This window comes from Balaenoptera ricei, chromosome 17 (assembly GCF_028023285.1).
Source record: "Balaenoptera ricei isolate mBalRic1 chromosome 17, mBalRic1.hap2, whole genome shotgun sequence".
NCBI lineage: Eukaryota > Metazoa > Chordata > Mammalia > Artiodactyla > Balaenopteridae > Balaenoptera > Balaenoptera ricei.
Genome location: NC_082655.1, coordinates 79,654,169 through 79,678,904, shown reverse-complemented (window position 1 = coordinate 79,678,904; position 24,736 = coordinate 79,654,169). Strand labels below are relative to the sequence as shown.

The 24,736-nt window shown below is 49.2% G+C and overlaps 1 protein-coding gene and 1 long non-coding RNA gene across 7 annotated transcripts in view; one reads left to right on the top strand and one right to left on the bottom strand.

Annotated features, from left to right (window-relative positions):
• The window catches only part of LOC132351493 (uncharacterized), a 30,608-nt gene extending 11,478 nt beyond the window's left edge, over positions 1-19,130 (bottom strand). Inside the window, exons 1-3 of one of the 4 annotated variants that reach the window (XR_009498359.1) lie at positions 7,534-7,915; positions 7,019-7,120; positions 6,881-6,928 (exon numbers count right to left, since the gene is read on the bottom strand). This is a non-coding gene — a long non-coding RNA (uncharacterized LOC132351493). Of the gene's footprint in view, positions 1-6,880; positions 7,121-7,533; positions 7,916-19,072 lie in introns of those variants that run through there. The other 3 variants (XR_009498360.1, XR_009498358.1, XR_009498361.1) reach the window with 3 other exon arrangements.
• Positions 1-24,736, top strand: part of RGS20 (regulator of G protein signaling 20) — a 78,649-nt gene that overhangs the window by 7,711 nt on the left and 46,202 nt on the right. The window contains exon 2 of one of the 3 annotated variants that reach the window (XM_059901276.1): positions 18,992-19,291. In XM_059901276.1, coding sequence (XP_059757259.1) covers positions 18,992-19,291 — 300 coding nt within the window. Of the gene's footprint in view, positions 1-18,981; positions 19,292-20,598; positions 20,688-24,736 lie in introns of those variants that run through there. The other 2 variants (XM_059901277.1, XM_059901278.1) reach the window with 2 other exon arrangements.

Here is a 24,736-nt window from a genome sequence, read left to right as displayed (position 1 = left end):
CTTGCAGGGTAAAGATGTAGATGAAATTTACTGGGAATCTTAGATAGTAATCTTGTGTTATAGGTTCCGTACGAACCGTTTATTTCCATTCCGTGCATAAAGCAATTCAGATTAGGCTTGTATCATTTGAGAGCTTATTTTAGAAACCTCTGCAAAATGGTTTTACAGTTACTGCATTTTAAATGACTGAAAAAAAGTAGTTTTAAAATGAAGCAACTATGTTGAAAGATAATAGTTTAAACTATGCAGTGACAACTGGCATATATTCAAATAGTCAAGAGTAAAACCCAAATGGCAGACTACGTAAGCAATTTAATTTGACGTCGATGTAACCAAATACGTTTTTCCATAAGAATCTATTTCGCTGATGTGATTTTGAATTCTCAACACGAAAAATTATAAGGATTCATTTTCCAGTGAGAGACCATTCTAAGGACTGTTATTCAAAAACAGACTGAGAATGAATTAAATATCACAAGCGTAGTCTCGACACAGTTTTGTAGCTGCCCGTTCAAGCTGCACCTGACTAGAAGAGAAGAGTAAACAGCAGGGGGGTAGGAGCCAAGCAGCTCCAGAACCTGACCCCGGGGGTCTGTGGAAGCTGGTGGAAAAGGCTCAGACCAAGTCGCTGCCTCTCCACGTCCTCACTGCCAGTGCCCAGGAGAGAGAGTCCAACCCAGGGGGGTCTGGTGCCTACGCCTGGGTCAACAGCCCTGGCCATCCCGTCGGCCGTGAGACAGCCTTAAATAGCTGTCCAGCACGAGTTTTGAGGGGCTGCAACTTTGAAGCAGCGTGTGGACCCCCAAGGCAACCACATACTCAAAGGAGAGAGCCCCGATTTCGATGTTTGAGTTCTGGCATCTTGACATCTATCGCTCAAGAGCTTTATGATCACATCTCAGAGATAAATCCATCCTTCTCCTCTGTTTATCCCTATTTAGCAGATATCCGTGGATAGGCCCTCCACAACTGAAGTATAGTCCCCATACATCCCCTCCCCGAGGGGACACGGGTGGACACTGAAGTTTTCGTGTGACCCTCTCTGCTCTCTTGAGTCAGACCGGATGGATCCAGTGTGGGTCACCTGATCACTCAGACACATGGGGACATGACTATTTTTACCTATAAGTTATCAGGAAAGGTTGCTTGAGGTTATGTAAAAAATCGCTGAGCAAAATATGGCCAAATGGAATGAATAAAACATGGCTAGAAAGAAATGATCAAAAGCATTTGATATTACCAATTTCGCTCCACATTTCCCAGTTCTGTAATAAATCTGCTCTCTCTGCTTCTGCAAGTTAGATTTAGTCCTGTTTATTTGAGACTCTGATCTGCGACCATTTGCCCAGAAGGTCACATGTTCTCAAGGATGTATTTTTTGAAGTTTTCAGTGGAAGAGAGTGTTGTTCTGCCAGCACCATCCTAGGAGGACATGTACTTAATTATATGGACACTTTTGCTGCAGAACAAGTTTGCTGGATTGACAAATAAGCGTATGATCAGCAAACAAGAGCCAGGTCCTATCACTGCCTTTTTCTGTTTTTGTCTTTTCCTAAAAATAGCTGCAAAGTGACTGTTTTTAACAACTCACTAGTGTCAGCAAAGTCTGCAGGGCTCCCCTTTCCCAGAGTTTCTGTCTCGGAGAAGAAAGCCAGGCATGTCTGTCATTTGTTGGCCCCTGGGGGAGCCCAGGCTTTGGGGGCCCGTCATTGCCCCATGTATATTCTGACAACATTGAGAGAGGCAAGGTATGAGGGAAGGAAGCAAAGAAGGTCTGCCCGGCACCACAGCCATCAGCCTGGGTCCAACCGGGAGATGAGAAGTTCTCCTCCTTCTCCCCCCCGCCCACACCTTCCCCAATATCCCCAGGCGTACCCTGGGCATCTCAGCCTCTCATTCTGGCCTGGTTTCTCCTATTAGGAAACAAAGAAAGCTCAAGTTCATTTGGCACTTAGATGTAAATGAACTAATGTATCGTTCCTGCTCACAAAATCTGCAGGGAATGCTAATATTAGATCCCCGAGCATGAACTCTTCCAAGAGTGTAATCGGGGGTGAATAAACTCTGAGCAGGAGAGAGACCCGGTGTTTGGCGGCCTCTGGCCTCTCCCCAGAAGACACGCTGTGGCCTGGTCCCGCCCCCAGCCCCCTGCATCCTCCCTGTGTCCTCCCCTCACCCCAGAGCCTCCTCTGTCCCATGCAGTCTCGGCCAAAGGCCAGATAACTCTGCTTGGCTCGTCCATCAGAAATGGGCTGTTTTTTACAGACATGAAATCACAAGGGGGAGAAAAAAAAAAAGAATGCCTTTGGATTGTAGGAAATCGGGGAAGTGGAAGGCTGACTACATTTTCAAATTCCTCCTCGCTGAGTCAAGATTCAGCGCCCGGCGGCCTTCTTGTCACAGGGCCCTCCATTCTCAGGCGCAGATGCAATCACCACGCTGAGGATTCCAACGGCAAGACAGTGCTCCCTTGTTTTTTAAAAGACCGGAGGGAGTGAGGGCCGGTCAATGGTGACATCTGGTGGAAACGCAAGCACTGCAGGGTTTCAAACTAGTAAAACCTGAGGCTGGGTTGTAACTAATCGAAGTCTGATGACTCCAAGACGTCCTTTATCCCAGCTACAGGAGTTCGGTTACGCACATCCTTCCGGCCCGCCCAGGTCCAAACCGCCACCAGGCAGTGCGATGACATAAAGCAATGTCTTTGGAATGGCAAGCATGGGCTTTGAATTCAGGTCCAAGTTGGGTTTAATTCTCTGAGTCTTGGTTTTATCATCTATGAAATCACAACAGTTATACCTGTCACATATAATTTCATTTGGCTTTTCTTTTTTATCAGATACTTTGAATATTAAAAAACAACGTGCGTCCAAGGATCCAGGCTTCCCTGGGGAACCCCCAGGACCCACGTGCTTGATCTGTAGCCCGTTTCTCCCAGCACAGTTATTAACCTAGTGATTCCCCTCTACAGGTGGGGCCTCACACCTGCTGGGCACGTGGTAAGAGCCCAGTCAATATTGATCGGCCGATTGATTAGCAGATAGAAATGCATTATTGCCCTGCTTCCTTCCCACCACGTGGGTGAAACCCTAATCAGAGATATAAAGTTTTCTCTTGACCTCTTTAACCTGAGGTCACTGTTAAAATCTTTCTTCAGCCAAATGTCTCATGTCCCGAAGGAAATTAATGACAGTTATGAATCCTGAACGGCCCCAAAATGTGTCATTTCAAGTCGGTGCCAGCCTCCAGCTTCCTCAAGGAAAACACTCCTTGTAAAATGCCAGGCTGGGCTTCCCTGGTGGCGCAGTGGTTAAGAATCCACCTGCCAATGCAGGGGACACGGGTTCGAGCCCTGGTCAGGGAAGATCCCACATGCCACGGAGCAACTAAGCCCGTGCGCCACAACTACTGAGCCTGTGCTCTAGAGCCTGCAAGCCACAACTACTGAGCCTGCGCTCTAGAGCCTGCGAGCCACAACTACTGAGCCTGCGCTCTAGAGCGCGCGAGCCACAACTGCGAGCCCACAAGCCACAACTACTGAAGCCCGTGGGCCTAGAGCCCGTGCTCTGCAACAAGAGAAGCCACCGCAGTGAGACGCCCGCGCACCTCAAGGAAGAGTAGCCCCCGCTCGCCGCAACTAGAGAAAGCCCACGCACAGCAATGAAGACCCAACGCAACCAAAAATTTTAAAAAATAATAATAATAATAAAATAATAATAATAAAAGCCAGGCAAAGCCATCCAATTCAGCCAAGTCCAGCTCAAAGAAATCAGGGCCCTCTGACAAGTCCTCGGGCAGCCCGGTGAGGATCGCACAGAGCCCGGTTCATAAGGAGCCACTGGGGGAGCACAGAGCCCACACGGCCCTCCCAGCCCGTCACAGGCTGTCCGCTTTGGACAGAACAATGGCTCCCCTTGTTCTTGCCATCCTGTTTGTTGATTTTTGTGCTCCTCCAATGTGACACTTGTGGATCCAGCCCAACGATGGGGACAAATGGAGTGCAGGTGTCCCCTTCGGCGTCAGGCCTTCTCAGAACACCCATTTTAATAAACTCATACCCTCGAGGCATGTGTACGGAATTGGGGCAGATTCTGTCCCACCGTTTCTTGTCTTTTGCAATTTAACAAGACATGAGACACATCATCTAGAGGTTAAAAACCGTGACTTTTAAAAAATCTTTTTATTACAGAAAATGTCAAATATACACAAAAGCAGAGAAAAACAGCATGATAAAACCCTAGGTACCCCTGACACAGCCTCCACAATCACCAAATCCAGGTCATGTCATTTCTAAGTTCGTTCATTTAACAAATACTGATTGAATACACATTATGTCCCAGGACTGCTTTAGGCTTTTCAGGCACGGGTCTGAATAAGGCACAGTTCTGACACACACTGGGCTGGGAGCCACACAGGGCAACGGACTGTCACTGTCGCCACCGAGGGCAGGAAGTGCTGTGGTCAGAGAAAGGAGACGGGCAGCTGACCGAGCCCTGGTGAGATCCCCGGGGAAACGGCATCTAAGCTGAGCCTTGAAGGCTAACTGGGAGATCGCCCAGGAAGAGAAGAAGAGGCCCCGACTGGGAAAGGGGCGTGATGCCGGCAGAGGGAACAGTTTATACGGAGAGCAGGAATGCAAGTGAACAAGGGGATTTTAGGAACCGAAGGATGCTTAATGTGATTGCAGCCTGGAGTACAAAGGAACAGTGAGAAAGTTGGGTGAGTGAACGGAGTATCAGCAAATCACGAAAGGTCTTTTATGCCACATTAAGTCCTGTAGAGACATGAGGGGCCACCGAATGGTTAGAGGGAGGGAAGTAACACGATCACGTTTGGCTCTTAGAAAGGTCACCTGTTCTGCAGGGTGGGGAACGGATTAGACTAGACAGAGGCGCGGTGTAGACGCCAAGGCGGGACCTGTGAAGGAGAGTCTGCTGTAATTTAATAAGCCCAGCGGGGACGCTGAAGTGCACGCTTGGGGCGCTCTAGAGCTTTCTCTGTGGATTCTGCTGTGTCTCCACTCCAAGGCAGGGCCAAGGTGTGGGCGTGGGGTTGGTGTACGTGTGCTTAGGATTCAAACAACAGTGGTGTTAGAAACTTTTATATACATGTACACAACTGAAGAAACAGAAGACTCTGATGATTGTGAACGTCTCTCTCCCCTGCACTTGTCAACCTTACACTTGCCTCCGCCGGCTCTTAGGATTTTAACAAAAGGGTTTTTCATTTCTCAAAGTTACTGACATCAAGCTTTGAAAAGCCTTGGGATGAAATATCACAATCTGAATCCTTGTTGACCTGTTCCTTTATCTTCTTAAGAGAAACTGTATATGCAGTGAAAAAGAAATCTGTGATTTAAAATTATGTTAGACTATGACGGTCAATCATTTTGGAAAGCTTTGCTGTGCTAAGATTGCAAGCTTTCTTGCAAAAAATAGATAATTAAATAGAGACTTTGGACATTACACTGAGTTTCAACTGTACTGCATTTCAGTTTAGAATAACAATATTATGGAATCCATAGATATAATTTACCAAAGGTGTCTGACGTTATGAGGCAGATTCTCCTAAAGCCTTCACTTTGGTGTGTATCCCTTACTATCTAAAATGTCAGGGGCTTCTGTATTAGTGCCTAAAATACTATTCCTTAAGTTTAGGTAAATCAGACTATTAATTTAGTAAGGAAATGGAGAATTAACAGGCATGTGGTTAACTGACCTCATACCTGTAGAGTTGAACTTAGTAATTCAATCTCCTCTGCAGGTTTGGAAGCATAACTAGTCCTGGAATTCTCATTACTCGCTGAGTGTGAGAAGAAAGGTAAATGGGAATTTTGGTCTAAGAGAATCATTGTGGTCAAAGGTACTTAATTAAAACTGGAAACTACCAGAGGCATGTGGGGAATATGAGTGAACAGTATCTCTGTCGTTGATTACTGTCATGGGCGTCAGTAAATAATGACCCTATGTCCTGGGTGTGGAGTCACAAAGCATCACAGCCAGGAGTTATAGGCTGGTGGCCCAGCTCTGCTTTTTACTTGTCCTAGCAGACATCATCTAACCTCACTGGTCTGCAGTTTCCTCATTAAACAGCCGGGGGAGGGGGGCGGGGAGATGGGGCAGGGGGCAGTGATTAGTCTAGTAACGTATAGGAGAACATTTTGTAACTGTTCATATATCAGGGTAAAAAATGTCACTTATTTTTATGATAAAAATAAGTATGTAAAATATAGTGGGGATTTTGTTAGGGGACTGCCTACTATTTCCTAGGAATAGCTTGTTTGGTAAAAAAAAAAAAAAAATATATATATATATATATGTAATTTTTTGAATTGTAATCATCCATGATTTTAAAAAACTATACTAGTTTATACAGAGGTAATTTTTATAGAGCTGGAGATCCCAGAAAAACATCACTAAAGCTTCAAATATGAGTTTTGCATTTTTCTCTTTAATTTTCTGATATTTTATGTAGTAAGAATTCCCTTCCTGATCTCTGGAGATACAGAATATTTCAGAAGACAGAGCACAGGCTTTAGTTTAGTTTACTTTTATTTTCCTTTCTCTTCTTTTTCAGCCTCTTAAAGGAACTAACAAATACGAAACATGGGGGAGGAAGATTTTGAAGTCTTAGGACTTTGGTACACTGATCTTTTTTATTCTTACCATTTAAAAATGTTTTCATTAGTTTACATTTTTAATTAAAATATTCGGAATGAGAATCATGCAACCCCACAGCTGTGAACAGATGTGATTGCTGTGGTCACCCCACATAGGCAGGATGGACCCCCCCGCCCGGCACCTGCCCAAGCTGTGGTTCCAATGCCCAGACCAGTGAGGTCACACGCACACCAGAGAGCATAGAAAGGGTTATTACTCACACGATGCAGCCTCTGAGGAGGGCAGCATGGAAGCAGGTCCAGAAACAGCTTGAGAGAGCAGAGAAAGGGGATCTGCTTGGGGTTTCCATGGCCGGGCCGGGCCGAGAGTTCTCCTTGGCAAGGGTCTCCTTGGCTTACCTGGTTGGACCTTCCCGCGGAAGCCAAGGGAGAGGGCACCTGGTGTCCCGTATCAGCCGCCCAGATGTGGGGTAGAAGGGGGAGAGTGGTGGCACCTGGAAGCTGTCAGCAGTCAGGCATTAGAAATGAAGACAAACTCTTTATTACCCACTCTCTGTTACAATAACACAGAGCCCAGAAGCGCATACAATACAGTAAGTCTCCATCTGGCCAGACAGCAACCTCCATTCCCCCGTAAAGGCAAACGCTCTCCACTCTTACCAGCTTCTACGTATCCTGCAGAGATGGTCTTATGTATATAAAAACATGTACACACACACACACACACACACACACACACACACACACACGTCATTCCTTTTACTAAAGACCAAAGGATGGAAAGCAGATAGCCCAGGGTTTGCTTGAATTCCTTCACACTTGTTCTGTTGTTTTCTAGACAAGAGTCTTTGGCGAGGCCATTTCACCTTTCTGAGTCTCAGTGCAGCCTTCTGTTACACGGAGATGAGACATACCTGCTTGCCGGCCTGTTACAAGGAATGAACGACGTGTCATACGACCAATGCCTGGAACAGGGTACCCGACGTCCCTTTTACCTTGCTTTCCTTCTACTTCGCCGGCTGCTCTTTTTCGGCCTCTTTTGCAAATCCCTCTCCCTTTATTGACTCTGACGTATTGGAAATTCCCTAGGTTTTCATCCTAGGCCTTTTTCTCACTCAACTCGTTCTCCCTGGCTAACCTTGGCTGTGTCGACAGCTTTGGGACAGCTTACGGGTGATGATTCAGCTCTCTCTCCTGCAGTCCACACATGAATGTACAAATGTTTACTCACCATCTAGCTTGAAATGTCTAGGCATGTCAAAATTGGCAATCTGTCTTTACCGTTCCCCAAACTTTTTCATGATGGTGAAAGGGTACCATGATCTGCCTGGTTTTGAACTAGAAATTTAGAGGCATAACCCTTGACCTTAATCTTATCCTCATTTCACACCCCTAATCAGTCTTCAAGTTTTGTCCACACTATTCAGAATTATCTCTTGATCCGTTTATTTAGTTATCTCCATCTCTTTTAACACTTTCCTAGATAAAGTTACTATCATCTCCCAAAAAATTTATCGCAGCAGCCTCTTCTCTGGTCTCCTCTTTCGAGTCATGCCTGCCTCTAACTGACACCAGAAGTCAGAGATCTTCCTAAAACACAAAACTGACTGTGTTAACTCCCTGATTCAACTTTGTCCGTGCTCCCCATTTCCATCTGGACGTGTCAAACTCCTTAAGCGGACTCAACCTTGTTCTATCTTTTCATCTCTTTCTAGGGATCTTACCCAATCCCAATAGCTTTCAATATCATTTTATGCTAATGATTCCTAAATTTACATCTCCAAGGTTCCCACCTCTACCCTGAGCTTCAGGCTCTTTCACAACAGCCTTTTGAACGGCTCCATTTGAGTGACTCATAGGCATCCAAAACATGTGTTTACCTGGATTCTTGATTTCCCTCCCCGCCTTCCTCATTTCAGCAAGTCACCCAACTGCTTAAGGCAGAAAACCTAGGAATTTTCCTTGAGTCCCTTTTTCTCAGCCTGTACATTGAATCCACCCTACGACGTCCCGTTAATTCTCTCTAAAATGTATCTCATATCTGTCCACTTCTCTCTATTTTATTCCCATTACCTGCCCAAGTCATCCTCCTCTCTCACCTGGACCAGTTCAAAGCCTCCTGTTTCACTGTTCCCATGCTTGCCCTCTTCCAATTCACTCTTATGCAAAGCAGCCAAAGAAGTCTTTAAAATATATAAATCACATGATGTCACTCTCTTGCTTAAAACCTTTCACTGATTATCACTGCTTTTAAAATAAAATCCAGGGACTTCCCTGGCAGTCTAGTGGTTAAGACTCTGCACTCCCAATGCAGGGGGCATGGGTTTGATCCCAGGTTCAATCCCTGGTTGGGGAGCTAAGATTCCGCATGTCACATGGCATGGCCAAAAAAAAAAAAGAAAAAATAAAATAAAATCCAAAATCCTTACTATGACTTGCTTGCCCTATTCAGTCTACCTAGACTCTTACACCCCCTCATTCAGTACATACAAGAGAAGGTCATTTTCTTCCCCACTCACCTTGAATCCAGAGCATCTAAGACATTGCCTGGAACTTAAGAATATACTAAGCAGGTAATTAATGTTTGTTGAAAGATTAATAAATGAGTGGCTAACAAGACCCTTCTTGGTCTAATCCCTGCGTCTGCTATTCCTTTTCTACTTTCCCAAATCACAACCTAGGCGTCACTAAATGCTAGGAAGAGGATGAGAGTTGGCAAGCTCTATTTGGCAGCAGAAATCAAAATGAGAGAACCGCAAGAGTAGGTGACAACTCTACAGCAGAACCACGATTGGTTAACTTAGCTGCCCGCACCCTCACCCCTGGTGGGCTTTCTCAGGCTCCTCTCCTCTCACATCTTGAAGAGTTTTGAGTGTTTTTTCAATTGTGCTAAAATATAAAAAACGTAAAATTTACCATTTTAACCACTTTAAAGTGTATAATGCAGTAGCATTAAATACATTCACAAGGTTGTGGAACCACTATTACGATCTATTTCCAGAGCTTTTTCATCAGCCCAAACACTCTGGACCCACTAAACAATAACTCCCCATTATCCTCTCCCCCCTGCCCCAAGTAACCTCTCTTCTACTTTCTATCTGTATGTCTGACTATTTTTGGTACCTCATATCAATGGACTCAGTCAGTATTTGTCCTTTTGTGTCCAGCTTCTTTCACTTAGCATAGGGTTTTCAAGGTTCGTCCATGTTGTAGCCTGTGTCAGAATTCTATTTCTGGAGATTGGTTCAAGATGGCGGAGTAGAAGGACGTGCTCTCACTCCCTCTTGCAAGAGCACCAGAATCACAACTAAGTGCTGAACCATCATCAACAGGAAGACACTGGAACTCACCAAAACAGATACCCCACATCCAAGACAAAGGAGAAGCTGCAAGGAGACGGCAGGAGGGGCGCAATCACAATAAAATCAAATCCCATAACTGCTGGCTGGGTGACTCCCAACCAGAGAACACTTACACCACAGACGTCCACCCACTGGAGTGAAGGTTCTGAGCCCCACGTCAGGCTTCCCAACCTGGGGGTCCGGCAACAGGAGGAGGAATTCCCAGGAAATCAGACTTTGAAGGCTAGCGGGATTTGATTGCAGGACTTCGACAGGACTGGGGGAAACAGAGACTCCACTCTTGGAGGGCACACACAAAGTAGTGTGCACATCAGGACCCAGGGGAAGGAGCAGTGACCCCAGGGGAGACTGACCCAGACCTGCCTGCTAGTGTTGGAGGGTCTCCTGCAGAGGCGGGGGGTGGCTGTGGCTCACCGTGAGGACAAGGACACTGGCAGCAGAAGTTCTGGGAAGTACTCCTTGGCATGAGCCCTCCCTGACTCACCTTTAGCCCTACCAAAGAGCCTGTAAGCGCCAGTGTTGGGTTGCCTCAGGCCAAACAACTAACAGGGACAGAACCCAGCCCCACCCATCAGCAGACAAGCGGATTAAAGTTTTACTCAGCTCTGCCCACCAGGGCAACACCCAGCTCTACCCACCACCAGTCCCTCCCATCAGGAAGCTTGCATAAGCCTCTTAGACAGCCTCATCCACCAGAAGGCAGAGAGCAGAAGCAAGAAGAACTACAATTCTGCAGCCTGTGGAACGAAAACCACATTCACAGAAAGACAAAATGAAAAGGCAGAGGACTATGCACCAAATCAAAGAACAAAATAAAACCTCAGAAAAACAACTAAATGAAGTGAAGATAGGCACCCTTCCAGAAAAAGAATTCAGAATAATGATAGTGAAGATGATATAGGACCTCGGATAAAGAATGGAGGCAAAGATCGAGAAGATGAAAGAAATGTTTAACAAAGACCTAGAAAAACTGAAGAACACCTAGAAGAATTAAAGAACAAACAAACAGAGATGAACAATGCAATAACTGAAATGAAAAATACATTAGAAGGAATCAAGAGCAGAATAACTGAGGCAGAAGAACGGATAAGTGACCTGGAAGACAGAATGGTGGAATTCACTGCCACGGAACAGAACAAATAAAGAATGAGAAGAAATGAAGACAGCCTAAGAGACCTCTGGGACTACATTAAACGCACCAACATTTGCATTATAAGGGTCCCAGAAGGAGGAGAGAGATAAAGGACCCAAGAAAATATTTGAAGAGATTATAGTTGAAAACTTCCCTAACTTGGGAAAGGAAATAGCCACCCAAGTCCAGGAAGCGCAGAGTCCCAGGCAGGATAAACCCAAGGAGAAACACGCCGAGACACATAGTAATCAAATTGACAAAAATTAAAAACAAAGAAAAATTATTAAAAGCAACACGGGAAAAACGCCAAATAACATACAAGGGAACTCCCATAAGGTTAACAGCTGATTTCTCAGCAGAAACTCTACAAGCCAGAAGGGAGTGGCACAATACATTTATAGTAATGAAAGGGAAGAAACTACAACCAAGATTACTCTACCCAGCAAGGATCTCATTCAGATTCGACAGAGAAATCAAAAGCTTTACAGACAAGCAAAAGCTAAGAGAATTCACACCACCAAACCAGCTCTACAACAAATGCTAAAGGAACTTCTCTAAGTGGGAAACACAAGAGAAGAAAAGGACCTACAAAAACAAACCCAAAACAATTAAGAAAATGGTCACAGGAACATACATATTGATAATTACCTTAAACGTGAATGCATTAAATGCTCCAACCAAAAGACACAGGCTTGCTGAATGGATACAAAAACAAGACCCATATATATGCTGTCTACAAGAGACCCACTTCAGACCTAGGGACACATACAGACTGAAAGTGAGGGGATGGAAAAAGATATTCCATGCAAATGGAAATCAAAAGAAAGCTGGAGTAGCTCTACTCATATCAGATAAAATAGACTTTAAAATAAAGAATGTTACAAGAGACAAGGAAGGACACTACATAATGGTCAAGGGATCAATCCAAGAAGAAGATATAACAATTATAAGTATACATGCACCCAACATAGGAGCACCTCAGTACATGAGGAAAATGCTAACAGCTATAAAAGAGGAAATTGACAGTAACACAATAAAAGTGGGGAACTTTAACACCTCATTTACACCAATGGACAGATCATCCAGACAGAAAATTAATAAGGAAACACAAGCTTTAAATGACACAATAGACCAGATAGATTTAATTGATATTTACAGGACATTCCATCCGAAGAGCAGATTACATTTTCTTCTCAAGTGTACACAGAACATTCTCCAGGATAGATCACTTCTTCGGTCACAAATCAAGCCTCAGTAAATTTAAGATAATTGAAATCATATCACGCATCTTTTCTGACCACAACACTATGAGATTAGAAATCAATTACAGGGAAAAAAAGGTAAAAAACACAAACACATGGAGGCTAAACAATACGTTACTAAATAACCAAGAGATGACTGAAGAAATCAAAGAGGAAATCAAAAAATACCTAGAGACAAATGACAACGAAAACACAACAATCCAAAACCTATGGGATGCAGCAAAAGCAGTTCTAAGAGGGAAGTGTATAGCAATACAATCCTACCTAAAGAAACAAGAAAAGGGGCTTCCCTGCTGGCGCAGTGGTTAAGAATCCGCCTGACAATACAGGGGATATGGGTTCGAGCCCTGGTCCGGGAGGATCCCACATGCTGCAGAGCAACTAAGCCCATGTGCCACAACTACTGAGCCTGCGCTCAGGAGCCTGCAGGCCACAACTACTGAAGCCTGCGCACCTAGAGCCTGTGCTCCGCAACAAGAGAGGCCATCGCGGTGAGAAGCCCTCGCACCCTAACAAAGAGCAGCCCCTGCTCGCCACATCTAGAGAAAGCCCACACAGCAAGAAAGACCCAACACAGCCAAAAATAAATAAATTAATTAATTAAATAAATCTATAAAAAAAAAAAAAAAGAAACAAGAAAAATCTCAAATAAACAACCTAACCTTACACCTAAAGGAACTAGAGAAAGAAGAACAAACAAAACCCAAAGTTAGTAGAAGGAAAGAAATCATAAAGATCAGAGCAGAAATAAATGAAATAGAAACAAAGAAAACAATAGCAAAGATCAATAAAACTAAAAGGTGGTTCTTTGAGAAGATAAACAAAATTGATAAACCTTTAGCCAGACTCATCAAGAAAAAGAGGGAGAGGACTCAAATCAATAAAATTAGAAATGAAAAAGGAGAAGTTATAACGGACACCACAGAAATACAAAGCATCATGAGAGACTACTACAAGCAACTCTATGCCAATAAAATGGGACAACCTGGAAGAAATGGACAAATTCTTAGAAAGGTATAACCTTCCAAGACTGAACCAGGAAGAAATAGAAAATATGAACAGACCAATCACAAGTAATGAAGTTGAAACTGTGATTAAAAATCTTCCAACAAAAAAAAGTCCAGAACCAGATGGCTTCACAGGTGAATTCTATTAAACATTTAGAGAAGAGTTAACAGCCATCCTTCTCAAACTCTTCCAAAAAATTGCAGAGAAAGGAACACTCCCAAACTCATTCTATGAGGCCACCATCACCCTGATACCAAAAATAGACAGAGATACTACAAAAAAAGAAAATTACAGACCAATATCACTGATGAATATAGATGCAAAAATCCTCAACAAAATACTAGGAAACAGAATGCAACAACACATTAAAAGGATCATACACCACGATCAAGTGGGATTTATCCCAGGGATGCAAGGATTCTTCAATATACACAAATCAATCAATGTGATACACCATATTAACAAATTGAAGAATAAAAACCATATGATCATCTCCATAGATGCAGAAAAAGCTTTTGACAAAATTCAACACCCATTTATGATAAAAACTCTCCAGAAAGTGGGCATAGAGGGAACCTACCTCAACGTAATAAAGGCCATATATGACAAACCCACAGCAAACATCATTCTCAATGGTGAAAAACTGAAACCATTTCCTCTAAGATCAGGAACGAGACAAGGATTTCCACTCTCACCACTATTATTCAACATAGTTTTGGAAGTCCTAGCCATGGCAATCAGGGAAGAAAAAGAAATAAAAGGAATACAAATTGGAAAAGAAGAAGTAAAACTGTCACTGTTTGCAGATGACATGATACTATACATAGAGAATCCTCAAGATGCCACCTGTCTGTGTCCAAACTTTCCCTTTTTATAAGGACACCAGTCATACTGGATTAGGGACTCATCCTACTCCAGCAAGACCTCATCCTAACTAATTACATCTGCAGCGACCCTACTTCCAAATAAGGTGATATTCTGAGGTGTTGGGGGTTCCAGGACTTCAACATACAAATTTGAGGGAGACCCAATTCAGCCTATAACACAGAGTGACAGCTGTGTTAAGAGAATATGAGAAGCAGGACTTCCCTGGTGGCATAGTGGTTAAGAATACACCTGCCAGTGCAAGGGACACGGGTTCGAGCCCTGGTCCGGGAAGATCCCACATGCCGCGGAGCAACTAAGCCCGTGTGCCACAACCACTGAGCCTGCGCTCTAGAGCCCGCGAGCCACAACTACTGAGCCCATGTGCCACAGCTACTGAAGCCCGCGCGCCTAGAGCCTGTGCTCCGCAACAAGAGAAGCCACTGCAATGAGAAGCCCGTGCACCGCAACCAAGAGTAGCCCCCGCTTGCCGCAACTAGAGAAAGCCCGCGCACAGCAACAAAGACCCAACGCAGCCATAAATAAATAAATAAATTTATCTTTTTAAAAAGTAGATTAAAAAAAAAAAGACAATATGAGAAGCAGCTGGATTTGACTGAAGAGTATGAAGGAAAGGAGTCAGGGATACTCCAATGTTTTTGACCTGAATTAAAATAATCAAGTTGCCATTTACTGAGACGGTGAAGACTGCAGGAGGAGAAAGTTTGGAGGGGAAAATCAGAGTTCAGTTTGGGATATAATTCAAATAAATATATGGATATATTCAAATAAAGACCCACCTCCTGTCCTGAGCTCCTCACTTGGTTTGGAATACCAGCAGAGTGGCAGAAGGCCCTGTTATCTCAGCAAAAATAGAGGAGATAGAGCTTGGGAGTGTTTCCCTTCCCCACACACACATGTCACCTAAGTGGCCCTCATTTCTGGTTCACTCCACTTCTGTTCATGGCCCACCTTCCTCATTACCTTTGCTTCATCATTCCACATCTCCTTATGACACCTCCCCATAAGCCTTAGAAAGTTATTAAGAGAATGAAGTCAGAAGTAATTAAGAGCTGCAGAGGTACTCTTTTCACCAGCTGTACTTTCACTAGCAACATTAAAATTCTAAGTGAACCTTAATAGAAACGTTTGATTAATTGTTCAGTTGGCCTCAAATTAATATTAACCTGTGACTCTAGTATCCATGGTCTGTTTGTCTTATTTATTGTTGCTTTTCCAATCTGCATGATTTACAGTCAGCACAAGCAAAGATTTGCCTCTATAGTTTTCAATCACTCTGAATTAGATTCTTAGATCCAAGTGGAAAAATGACTTGTCCAAACAATAGAAAATTAAAATGTATAGTACGGCTAAACCACAGCAAAATAGAATTTTTTAAAATAAAGTTCAGGAAAAAATAGGTCATCTCATAAAATTAAATCTAATTTCAATTTCCATTCTGACTGTGATTTTAATTCTAAAGTTCTCAGAATGTTTTGGTAATAAAGTGGGTTAATTCTGCCATGGAGGTTTCCTTTATGAAAGGGTACTATTTAGGGGTGAATGAAAAATTTTCAATTTGCCTTTTAAAGGGGTGAGACTTTGTTGGTATTGATTAGGGGTGTGATTTTCTCCTCTCCATGGTTCAATAACCAACATGATCAACTAGGCGAGTGGACACTCGATCAGAATAAGGTACTCCCTAAGTCTTCCGGATCCCTAAGGAGCAGTGCTTTCAGGAATACGGATGCCAAGATGATTCCCTTTGGCGGCTAAGTTTTTGAAACTTTCAGACCGTCAACTAGAATCTGGCCTGAAAGGAAGGCAGGACTTTCTGGAGTGATCAGTACCGCCGGCGGCTGAAGTCCTCTGCTCAGACCGAATTTTGGGGCTACATTGACACTCCGTGCTCTGACCTTGCTAGAACGACCGAAGGAAGTGGACGCGTTTCAGCACCCGACACCTGTCATGCTTCACAGCCCCGCCAGTCAGAGAAGCCTCCGTCCCTCGCGGAGACAGGAGACAGAACTGGGCAGCCGGCTACTCATCCGGAGGGAAAAGACCACGCCAGGGAAGAGGGAAAGGTGGACTTCTCCGGAGACGCACAGGAGCCGGGCTTGGCGTTTCTGGGGCTGAGTCTGGGACTTCCCTTCTGCCGGAACATTTCCCCGGCTTCCCTCCCAAGCGTCTCTGTCTCGGAGCGCAGCAGCGCAGCGGGATGACTAATGAAGCGTGCCCAGCAAGGGGCATCAAGCGGCTCGGGAAGCAGGGCTGGGGCGGGAGGGGGAGAGTCAGGTTACAGGTTCACACGTTCTCGGAAAACCATTCGGAAACCTGAGCTGGAGACGCAAATGCCGGGACCCACGCAGGGCCGGGGGCGTGCCCTTCGGGCCCCGGCAGCCGGGCGTGCGCTCTCCGCCTCGTGCAGCGCGTGCCTGAAGCCGGTCGGGAAGGCCGCGGGCGGAGCGGTCAAGCTCCGGGCCGCCGGGAACCGCGGCGCTTCTCTCTGGGCCTCCTTAGCATACGGTCCTTCCGGCCGGGGGCCGCGTCCGCTGGGGTGCCTGCGGCCACGGACGCCGCGCTGGAGCGGACGCGGCCGACGGCCCACGCTCCCCGCAGGTGCGCACGGGGTCAGCAGCGGCCCGCCCGCGTCCAGGGGCGCCGCCGCGGCCGAGCCCCCCTTCCCACCCACCCCCGGCCAGGGGCGCGGCGCCTGCGGCCCTCCCCGGGAGACAGCCGCTGGGCGCCGAGTGCCGCTCCGAGCGTTTTCCGAATCGCTCATTTCCCCCTCGAGCGAGCTGCTGGCGCTTATCCAGGAGCCTCCCGGGCTCCCAGCTCCAACCCCTGAAATAAACGCGGCGCCTGTCCAGAGAGTGGGGGAGGGGAGAGGCCCGTCTGCACGCGGAGAAAGAACATACCGGGCGAACGACCCCGTTCTCTAGGAAAGGGTAATGAGGGGAAGCGAAAGAGTGTGAACTTACTCGGAAATGCAAAGCGAGCTCCACTCTCGCCGGGAGCATACAAACGAGGGAACGACGAATCAGCCGACGCGGCCGGCGGCGGCCCAGGAAGGGCCTCATGCATGAGAATGGGTTGCTAGGTTGCCTTGTTCCCTCCGACACCCGCTTCCCACAAGACATCCACCGGCGGAAGAAAGCAGGCCGGGCCCGGCCATGGCCGAGCGGGGTGGGGGCCGCGCCAAGCCCCCGAGGCCGCTCCCGCCGTCAGGACCCTGGAGAGCGGCAGCCGCGCCCCGGGGACCCGCGCCTCGCCGCCCGGTCCCTCGCCTTCGCGGCTTCCCGCCTCCACCTTCATTTTTCTTGGCAACCACTTCTCTCGCTCTTCACCAACAGCTTAAATTCCCTTTTTGTTTTGCTTGAGGGGGCTGTTTGGATTGGCTGAGTTAGGTTCCGGTTTGTAACTTCACTAAGTATTAGTGGACCAAGAAGCCCTGAGAGCTCCAAAACGAGAGCCTGAACGAGGCGGTTGAGCTTAAAAAGCCACTGAGGGACTTCCCTGGTGGCGCAGGGGTGAAGAATCTGCCTGCCAGTGCAGGGGACACGCATTCGAGCCCTGGTCCGGGAAGATCCCACATGCCGCGGAGCAACTAAGCCCGTGCGCCACAACTACTGAGCCTGCACTCTAGAGCCCGCGAGCCACAACTACTGAGCCTGCGCTCTAGAGCCCGCAAGCCACAACTACGGAGCCTGCGCGCCACAACTACTGAGCCCACGTGCCACAGCTACTGAAGCCCCCGCACCTAGAGCCTGTGCTCCGCAACAAGAGAAACCACCGCAATGAGAAGCCCACGCTCCGCAACAAAGAGTAGCCTCCGCTCGCCACAACTAGGGAAAGCCCGAGCGCAGCAACGAAGACCCAACACAGCCATAAATAAATTAATTAATTAATAAATTAATAAGCCACTGAGTTCAATCTTTTACTTCGTAAATGAATCAGACCAACTCAAAGAATAAAGAATCTCCCAAGGTTTGCCATGGAGTTCATTTCAAGGATGAGTCTGGACCCCTGGGCCTCTGACTTCTAAATTAATGTTTCCCTATGCTTTCCAAGAAAATAATACTTTTATCTTAACCTCGGCTGCTTAGCTCTCCCAAGCAACAAGTGGAGGGTGGAAAGGCCTGTGTTCGTGGAAATAAGATGGACACAGCGAGTGTGGAAAGGGGGCCTGCAGACTGTGCTCTTAAGTCCTGGTCTCCCCTGACCCCCGCACCCAGCACAACCAAAGTCACATCGCCAGTCCCTTTTCCGCCAGCCTGAGGACCCCTCAGTCTTCTGCCTGTATCCAAGCCTCCCCTGGACACCTATCACAAGTACCTAGTAACCTCATACCAACTTCTGGTAGAGCTCTGGGCACTACCAGGTCAGGATAGGGTCTGAGGTTCTGCATTCCCAACAAGCTCCTGGGTATTATCCAAGCTGTTGGCCCAGGGACCACACTCTGAGTAGCAAGGAGTTTGAAAGGGGTGGGGGGAGAATGGGAGGGAGGGGAAGCAGGGAAGAGAGGGGAGAAAGGAGAGAAGGGGATCTCCCCTTCTAAGCAGAGGCCTTTGCTTTTGCTCTCACCGACCTTCTCTTGCACCCCGAAAGTAATGCCTCGAAATGCCGCAGTAACTGGCACTCTGCACCTTCTCTTCAGTCTGTAGCGAGACCCGACAGTGACGGTGTGTGATTTTGTTTCTCTCCTCCCCCTCCTCTCGCCCTGCCCGCCGCCGGCCCTGCACAGCTCCCAGGCTCGCCCGCTGCCCCGAAGCTGCTCGGCCTCCTCTCCGGCACGCTCTCCGGCCTCGCGCGCTTCTTCGCTCACCTTCTCCAGCGACCCCTTCCTGGGGCTCCCCGGCGGCGCCCGGACTTCTCTCTCCTGCTCCCCGCCCTGCCAGCCGCTGGGCTCGCGCCGGGCCAGGAGGAGCGGCCGGGCCGCCTCTCGCTCCTGCTCAGGGCAGCTCTGGCACTGCCCGGCCGACCCCCAGGGGGACGCCTGCCCCGGGAAGAGGACGCCGGCGCCGGGCAGAGCTCGCCCATGCCCGTGAGTACTGTGGTCTCCGCCGCCCAATCCGCGGCCTCAGCGGGACGCCAGTTTCCCGGGTTCCTCCCTAACCCCGACTGACCCACTCCACGTGGGGCGAGCAGGGGATCCCGCCAGCAAGGGGAGAAGGGGAGGGGGACGGGTGGGAAGGTCGAGACCCGGCCGAGAACGCTCACGGAAAAGGCGCCGGCGGCCCGCCGGACACCCCTCCCCCCAGGAGACCCTCGAAGCTACTCTTCTCGGGCCACTTCCTCCCAGAGCCTACGGAACGGGGCCGGGGGAGCCCCCGTCCTCCCCGAAGCCGCTTCTCGAACTCACGCATCGCTCTCCTGCCCCTCCTCCAAGCCTCCCCCAGACGAGCCTCCGCCCCCTCCTCGCGCTCCCACTCCCCAGCCCCCGGCTACGGCGCGCTCGGGAGGCCAGGGAGGAAATGACGTGATGTTATTTTAGTGTCAGGTCGGCTTCCAGCTTCAGTTTAGCCCGCCGAGCTCGGGCGCACGGCCCGGAGGTCGGACCGCGTCTCCCGAGGGCACACCGGGGGCTCCAGGGCTCCGTACCCGCAGAGCTGGGCGGCGGCGGCGGCGGGGTTCCCGCCACCCTCCGGGTCCCCCCCTTCCCCGGACTCCGGAGTCGGGAGTTAGCCAAGCCCCCCGCCACCCAGCCAGGTGGGACCTTCGGCTCCGGCAGGCGGGGAGGGGGCAAGGAACCCCTTTCCAGTTTGGTACCTCCAGAGGCGGAGGCTGCAGCCGGGTGGGGCGGGGGTAGAGCTGGAGAAGCACCCCGGGGAAAGGGAGATGTTGGGGACCGGCCTCCAGAGGCGGAGAGTCCACGGCCGGACCCTCCGGGTACGAGCACCCCGGCGCGCCGCGCACCCCGCGCGCACACACGGGTGCCTCCCCCCGCCCGCTCCATTCACAAGATCCCAGCGCGCTCTCCCGCACGCCGGGGGTCCGCTCGGCCCCCGCGCGCCAAGCATAGAGAGAGCCGAGGGGGCTCTGCGGCGCCCACACTCTCGGTACTTCCTAACCCGGGGCTGAAAAAGGGAACCACGGTCTCGGCATGGATGGGGACCCCCGCCCCAAGCCCCCCGCCCCAAGCCCCGCCGCAGAGGAGCGCGCCGCCGCGGGAGGGAAGCGAGCCCTGGGTGGCCCGGCCGGGGAGGGGGGAGGGAGGGGCGGGGAGAGGCAGAGGCGAGGGAGGCGGGGGGGAGAAGAAGGCGACAGGAAAGACGGAGAGCCAGAGAAAGAGGAAAGCCGGGGAGAGCTATCGCGGGCGTAGCGAGGGCAGCACCTAGAATTATCATAAAAATAAGGCACTCGCGGGACGCATGCGCACAGCGGACGGAGGCGCGCGGGCCGCAGCTCCCCCTCGGGCTCGCGGGGCTGACAGTGGAAGCGTGAGTAGCCACTTCCTCAACGCCCCCTTCTCCCTCCCGGACTCGCCCTGTGGCCTCGGGCCGGGAGGTGGCCGGGGCCGGGCGGGGCGCGCACGCTGGGCTGGACCACGGTGGCGGGAGCGGGTCAGCGTGCAGGGCGTGCGGGGCTTGGGGCGTGACCGTGTCTCAAGGGGCTCCGCCGGGGCGTCCGCACGGTTCGAACTCGGTGGTCGGGCGCCAGCGAGTGGGTGGGCTACTGACACCCGAAGCAGACCTGGGAAACCCCGGGCGCCGGAGGCGGGCGGTCTGAGCGCAGGTGGGAAGGAAGCGGAGACGCTCCCGGAATCGCCGCGGAGACGCGCCACTACGGCGGGGACCCGAGGAGTCGGGCGGGAAGCGGGCGCCCGCCGCGGACCCCGGGGGCCTGACTCGGTGTCGCCACTGAAGCTCGGAAAACCGAATGGACAGAACCGTCCCCACGCTCTGCCCGAGCCGAGGGGGGCGGGGGGGGGGGAGGCGGGCGCCGCGGGTATTTTTCTTGCGGGAACCCGGCGATTGAGTCTTCCGCGCTCTCGGGGCTGCGCTCGGAAGTTGGAACGAGTGTGGCGCCCGGGCTGCGGGGACCTCCGGGACGGCGGCGCGCGGCAGGGACTGGGCTTCGGCGGGCGCGGCGACTCCCCCTCCCCCAGGTGTGGGCAGAGTGGGCGGGGGAGGGGTCGCGGAGGCGGCGGGCTTCCGGCCGGCTTGGCTGGTGCGCCCGGGGCCCTCCCGCAGCGGGGGGAGTGGGCGGGAAGGGATGGGCGGCGGGGGAGGGGTCTGGGGAGGGGCAGCGCGCGGGGACTCGAGCGGCTTTGCGAGCCTCCGGGAGTCGCCAGCGCCCGAGGAGAGAGAGCCCGGGCGGGCGGCCGCGGCGCGGAGCGAGCCCGGCGGCGGCAAAGGACGCGGGCGCGGGGCGGGGGACGCGGCCCCGCCAGCAGCTCAGCCCCCCGCGCCCCCTAGGCGGGCCGGGTGGAGGAGTGAGCGCCGAGGCCGAGTTTCTGGCCGGGAGGGGGCGGGCGCTCCGCGGGAACTCGCTCCCACATCCCTTCCTCGGGAGAATCCGGCCGAGGCCGAGCGCTCTTTGTCCGCCCCCGCCCAGCCGATTGGCCGGAGGGCGCGGGTTGCGGCGACCGCAGCCGGTGCCCGCAGCGCGGGCGGAGCGCCCCTCGTCCACAGGCGGCCAGCAGCAGTCACTCGCCCGCGGGAGCTCGCGGTGGCCCCGGAGGCGGGGAGCTTCTGCACCGTCTCGTTACCGTCCTGGGTCAGTCCCCCCTCCTCTGGAGCGCAGGTCGCAGGGCCCCTGCGTGGCTTGGCTTCTTTCGCTTCTGGTGGTTCCAGATTGTGGAACTGACCAAACAGGGGTCCGAGTTCACGAAATAGTGTGAATTCCTCCCCAGACTTGGCAAAGGAGTTGTGTCATGGAAAGACTCTATCTGTAAACTCTTAGTTTTTTACTCACAACCTGATTTTCTACTGGGTTTCGTCCGGTTTATCTCCTGTTCCTTAAGTGGCGTCTTTTGTATCAGTATCAGTATCGCACATGAGGGGCAATATTGCGTAATGGGTAAGAGCCCTGGACTCAGTAACTGTCTAGATTCAAATCTCAGCCTAGCGGTGTGACCTCGGGCAAGTTGCTTAACCTCTCGGTGCCGTAGTTTTATCATCTGTAAAATGGGGATAAGAAAAATACCTGCCTCACAGGTTGGCTGCCAGCATTCAGTAAATTAATACAGCAGAGCTCTGACACATACCAAACAAAAGTTACTATTACTATTGTTATTGTATTGGTGCTAAATTGGCTAAGTAGACTTCAAAATTAAAAGATCAGGAACAAAATGCACATTTTGTTTGTTATAAAGAGTATACGTGATGAAATAGAAGATGTCCGTCAAAATTAGAAAAATAGAAAATGTTTTCTATGTCAGTATCTAAATTTAAAAACAATACATTTCTACATCATCTGGGCCCTTTTATTTCAAATAATTATGACGTATATACGATTCAAATAACATTTTAAGAAAATTATCTCTAACCTTAAAAATATTTTACTTTGTAAAACAGATACGCATTAAAACTACGTATTAGGTCATGGTATATACAGAAAATCCGATGTCTGCATTAAAATATTGCCCTGAGTCAGTTTTACTTAAGAGAGTGTGGAAACTTAGGAGCTAGACATGCTAACTTCTCTAAGATCATTGTAAACATATTAGCCAAAATGCCCTTGATATCAAAAATATAGAATGATAAAAGTCAGATTACTTATGTACCTCCTTCACTTTACCAGTGAGGAAACATTCAGAGAGGTTAAAGGTCAGATATCTGCAGCTAAATAGAGGCCTAAATGGGATTAGAATTAGGTCTTCTGACTCTGCCCAGGCCTCTTACACACTGCACAGGTGATTTCCTGTTTACTGCAGGTTTATGAACCTTTAACAAATAGGAAACCAGAAGGTATGATATAAGGAAAAAATATACAAGCATGTGATATCAGCGACATATGAAAGGCCGGGCTGTAATGTGGCTACTGCTGGCCGACCACTTTATCACGGTCCCTCACATCAGAAGGTATGACCACATGACTTGTTTGAGGTATGGGAAGGTCCCAGATCAAGCAAGAGGTAGAGCCAGGGTTAGAATTTAAGATCCCACATTTGGCTGCATATTCTGTTAATCCCTTGCAGCGGTTTTACATTAGAAATCAGTTTTGAGCTTTTCTTAAATGTTTAAAAATTGAAGGTTCCTGTAAGAGATCTTTTTAGGAAAGTCTTTCAAGATTACATACCAGGAGATTTTATTATTCCAGATTTTGTAGACAAGCAAGCATGAAAAAGGAAAAAAAGCTTTCTTATTTTAATGCAATTGCCAGGTGACTGGTTTCGTTCCAGACACTTGAACAGCACTTCCGAAAGTTCTGCTGTTTTTTCATTTCTGCATGTGGCCGTCTAATGACATTCACCTTTCATGAACAGACGCAGGTGGTGGCTTAAAGGTCCAGACCTCACATAAGCGGTTTAGAAATTACATGGCAGAGCCTTTCACGTGCGTGTCTGGCCTTGCAAAGTTATTTACAGGAATGCTGTATCTGCCAGGGAAGGCACTTATAGGAACCGTGCCTGCGTCCTTGAAGAAGGAAGCCATGGTCTTCTCCAGTCGTGAGCGCGACGTCTTACCCTTGATTTTGCCTCTCTGGACACATGTTCTTAGACAGAAATCCAGGGCATTAAGCGGGGAGTGACTTTCTAGCAGGCTCCCAAGCCAGTCCAGCAGAACTGAGTTTTGAAATCACACGTATCAAGTCAGGTCCCATTACGATTCTAACGTGAATCACTGTTCAACTGGCAACATTGCCAATCGGTGTTCTGTACAGCAAACAGGTGACTCACAGTGTGAGCGTCTATTCAAATACCTGTAGTGTCAGCAGCAACTAACAGGGTTCACGCCGAGTCAGAGCCTAGCATTTAGTACAGTACAAGTGAGTCACTGACGACCCAGCGCTGCTGAGATGGTCCCTGAATGTTACCTTGAGCAGCCAGTTCGAGAGTTTAGACAGCGCTGCACGGGGTGAGTCAGTTCCCAGTACCATTGAATGGGCTTCTGCAGCAGCTCTTCACAGCCAAGCCTGATATGACTGAGTGCCCAAGGTGATATTCCGTGATTATGAATTCACAGACTCCTGCTGATTAGATTCCAGCTATTTGCATGAGGAGTCATCTGTGAAGAATCAGTAATATGCTCTGCTGCCCAGCAGTGATATTTCACTCGAGTTATTTCAGTGATTATTACAGCCAGTTGACCTTGATGGTTTGGGAATGCTCAATTTCTAGTTATTAATTAATTTTACTTTACATTGTAAAATCCTTCTCAAGTACGTATCGGTGTTTGGATTTTAGACGACAGCATCTCATGCAAAGTCACCCAGCAGTTGGACTTCCTGAGGTCCTGGGTTGACCACGTGCACCTCAGCCCAACGGTGAAGTGGAGGGAAACATCTTTTTCTCTGGTTTGTCTCTGTTTATGCCCCTATCACC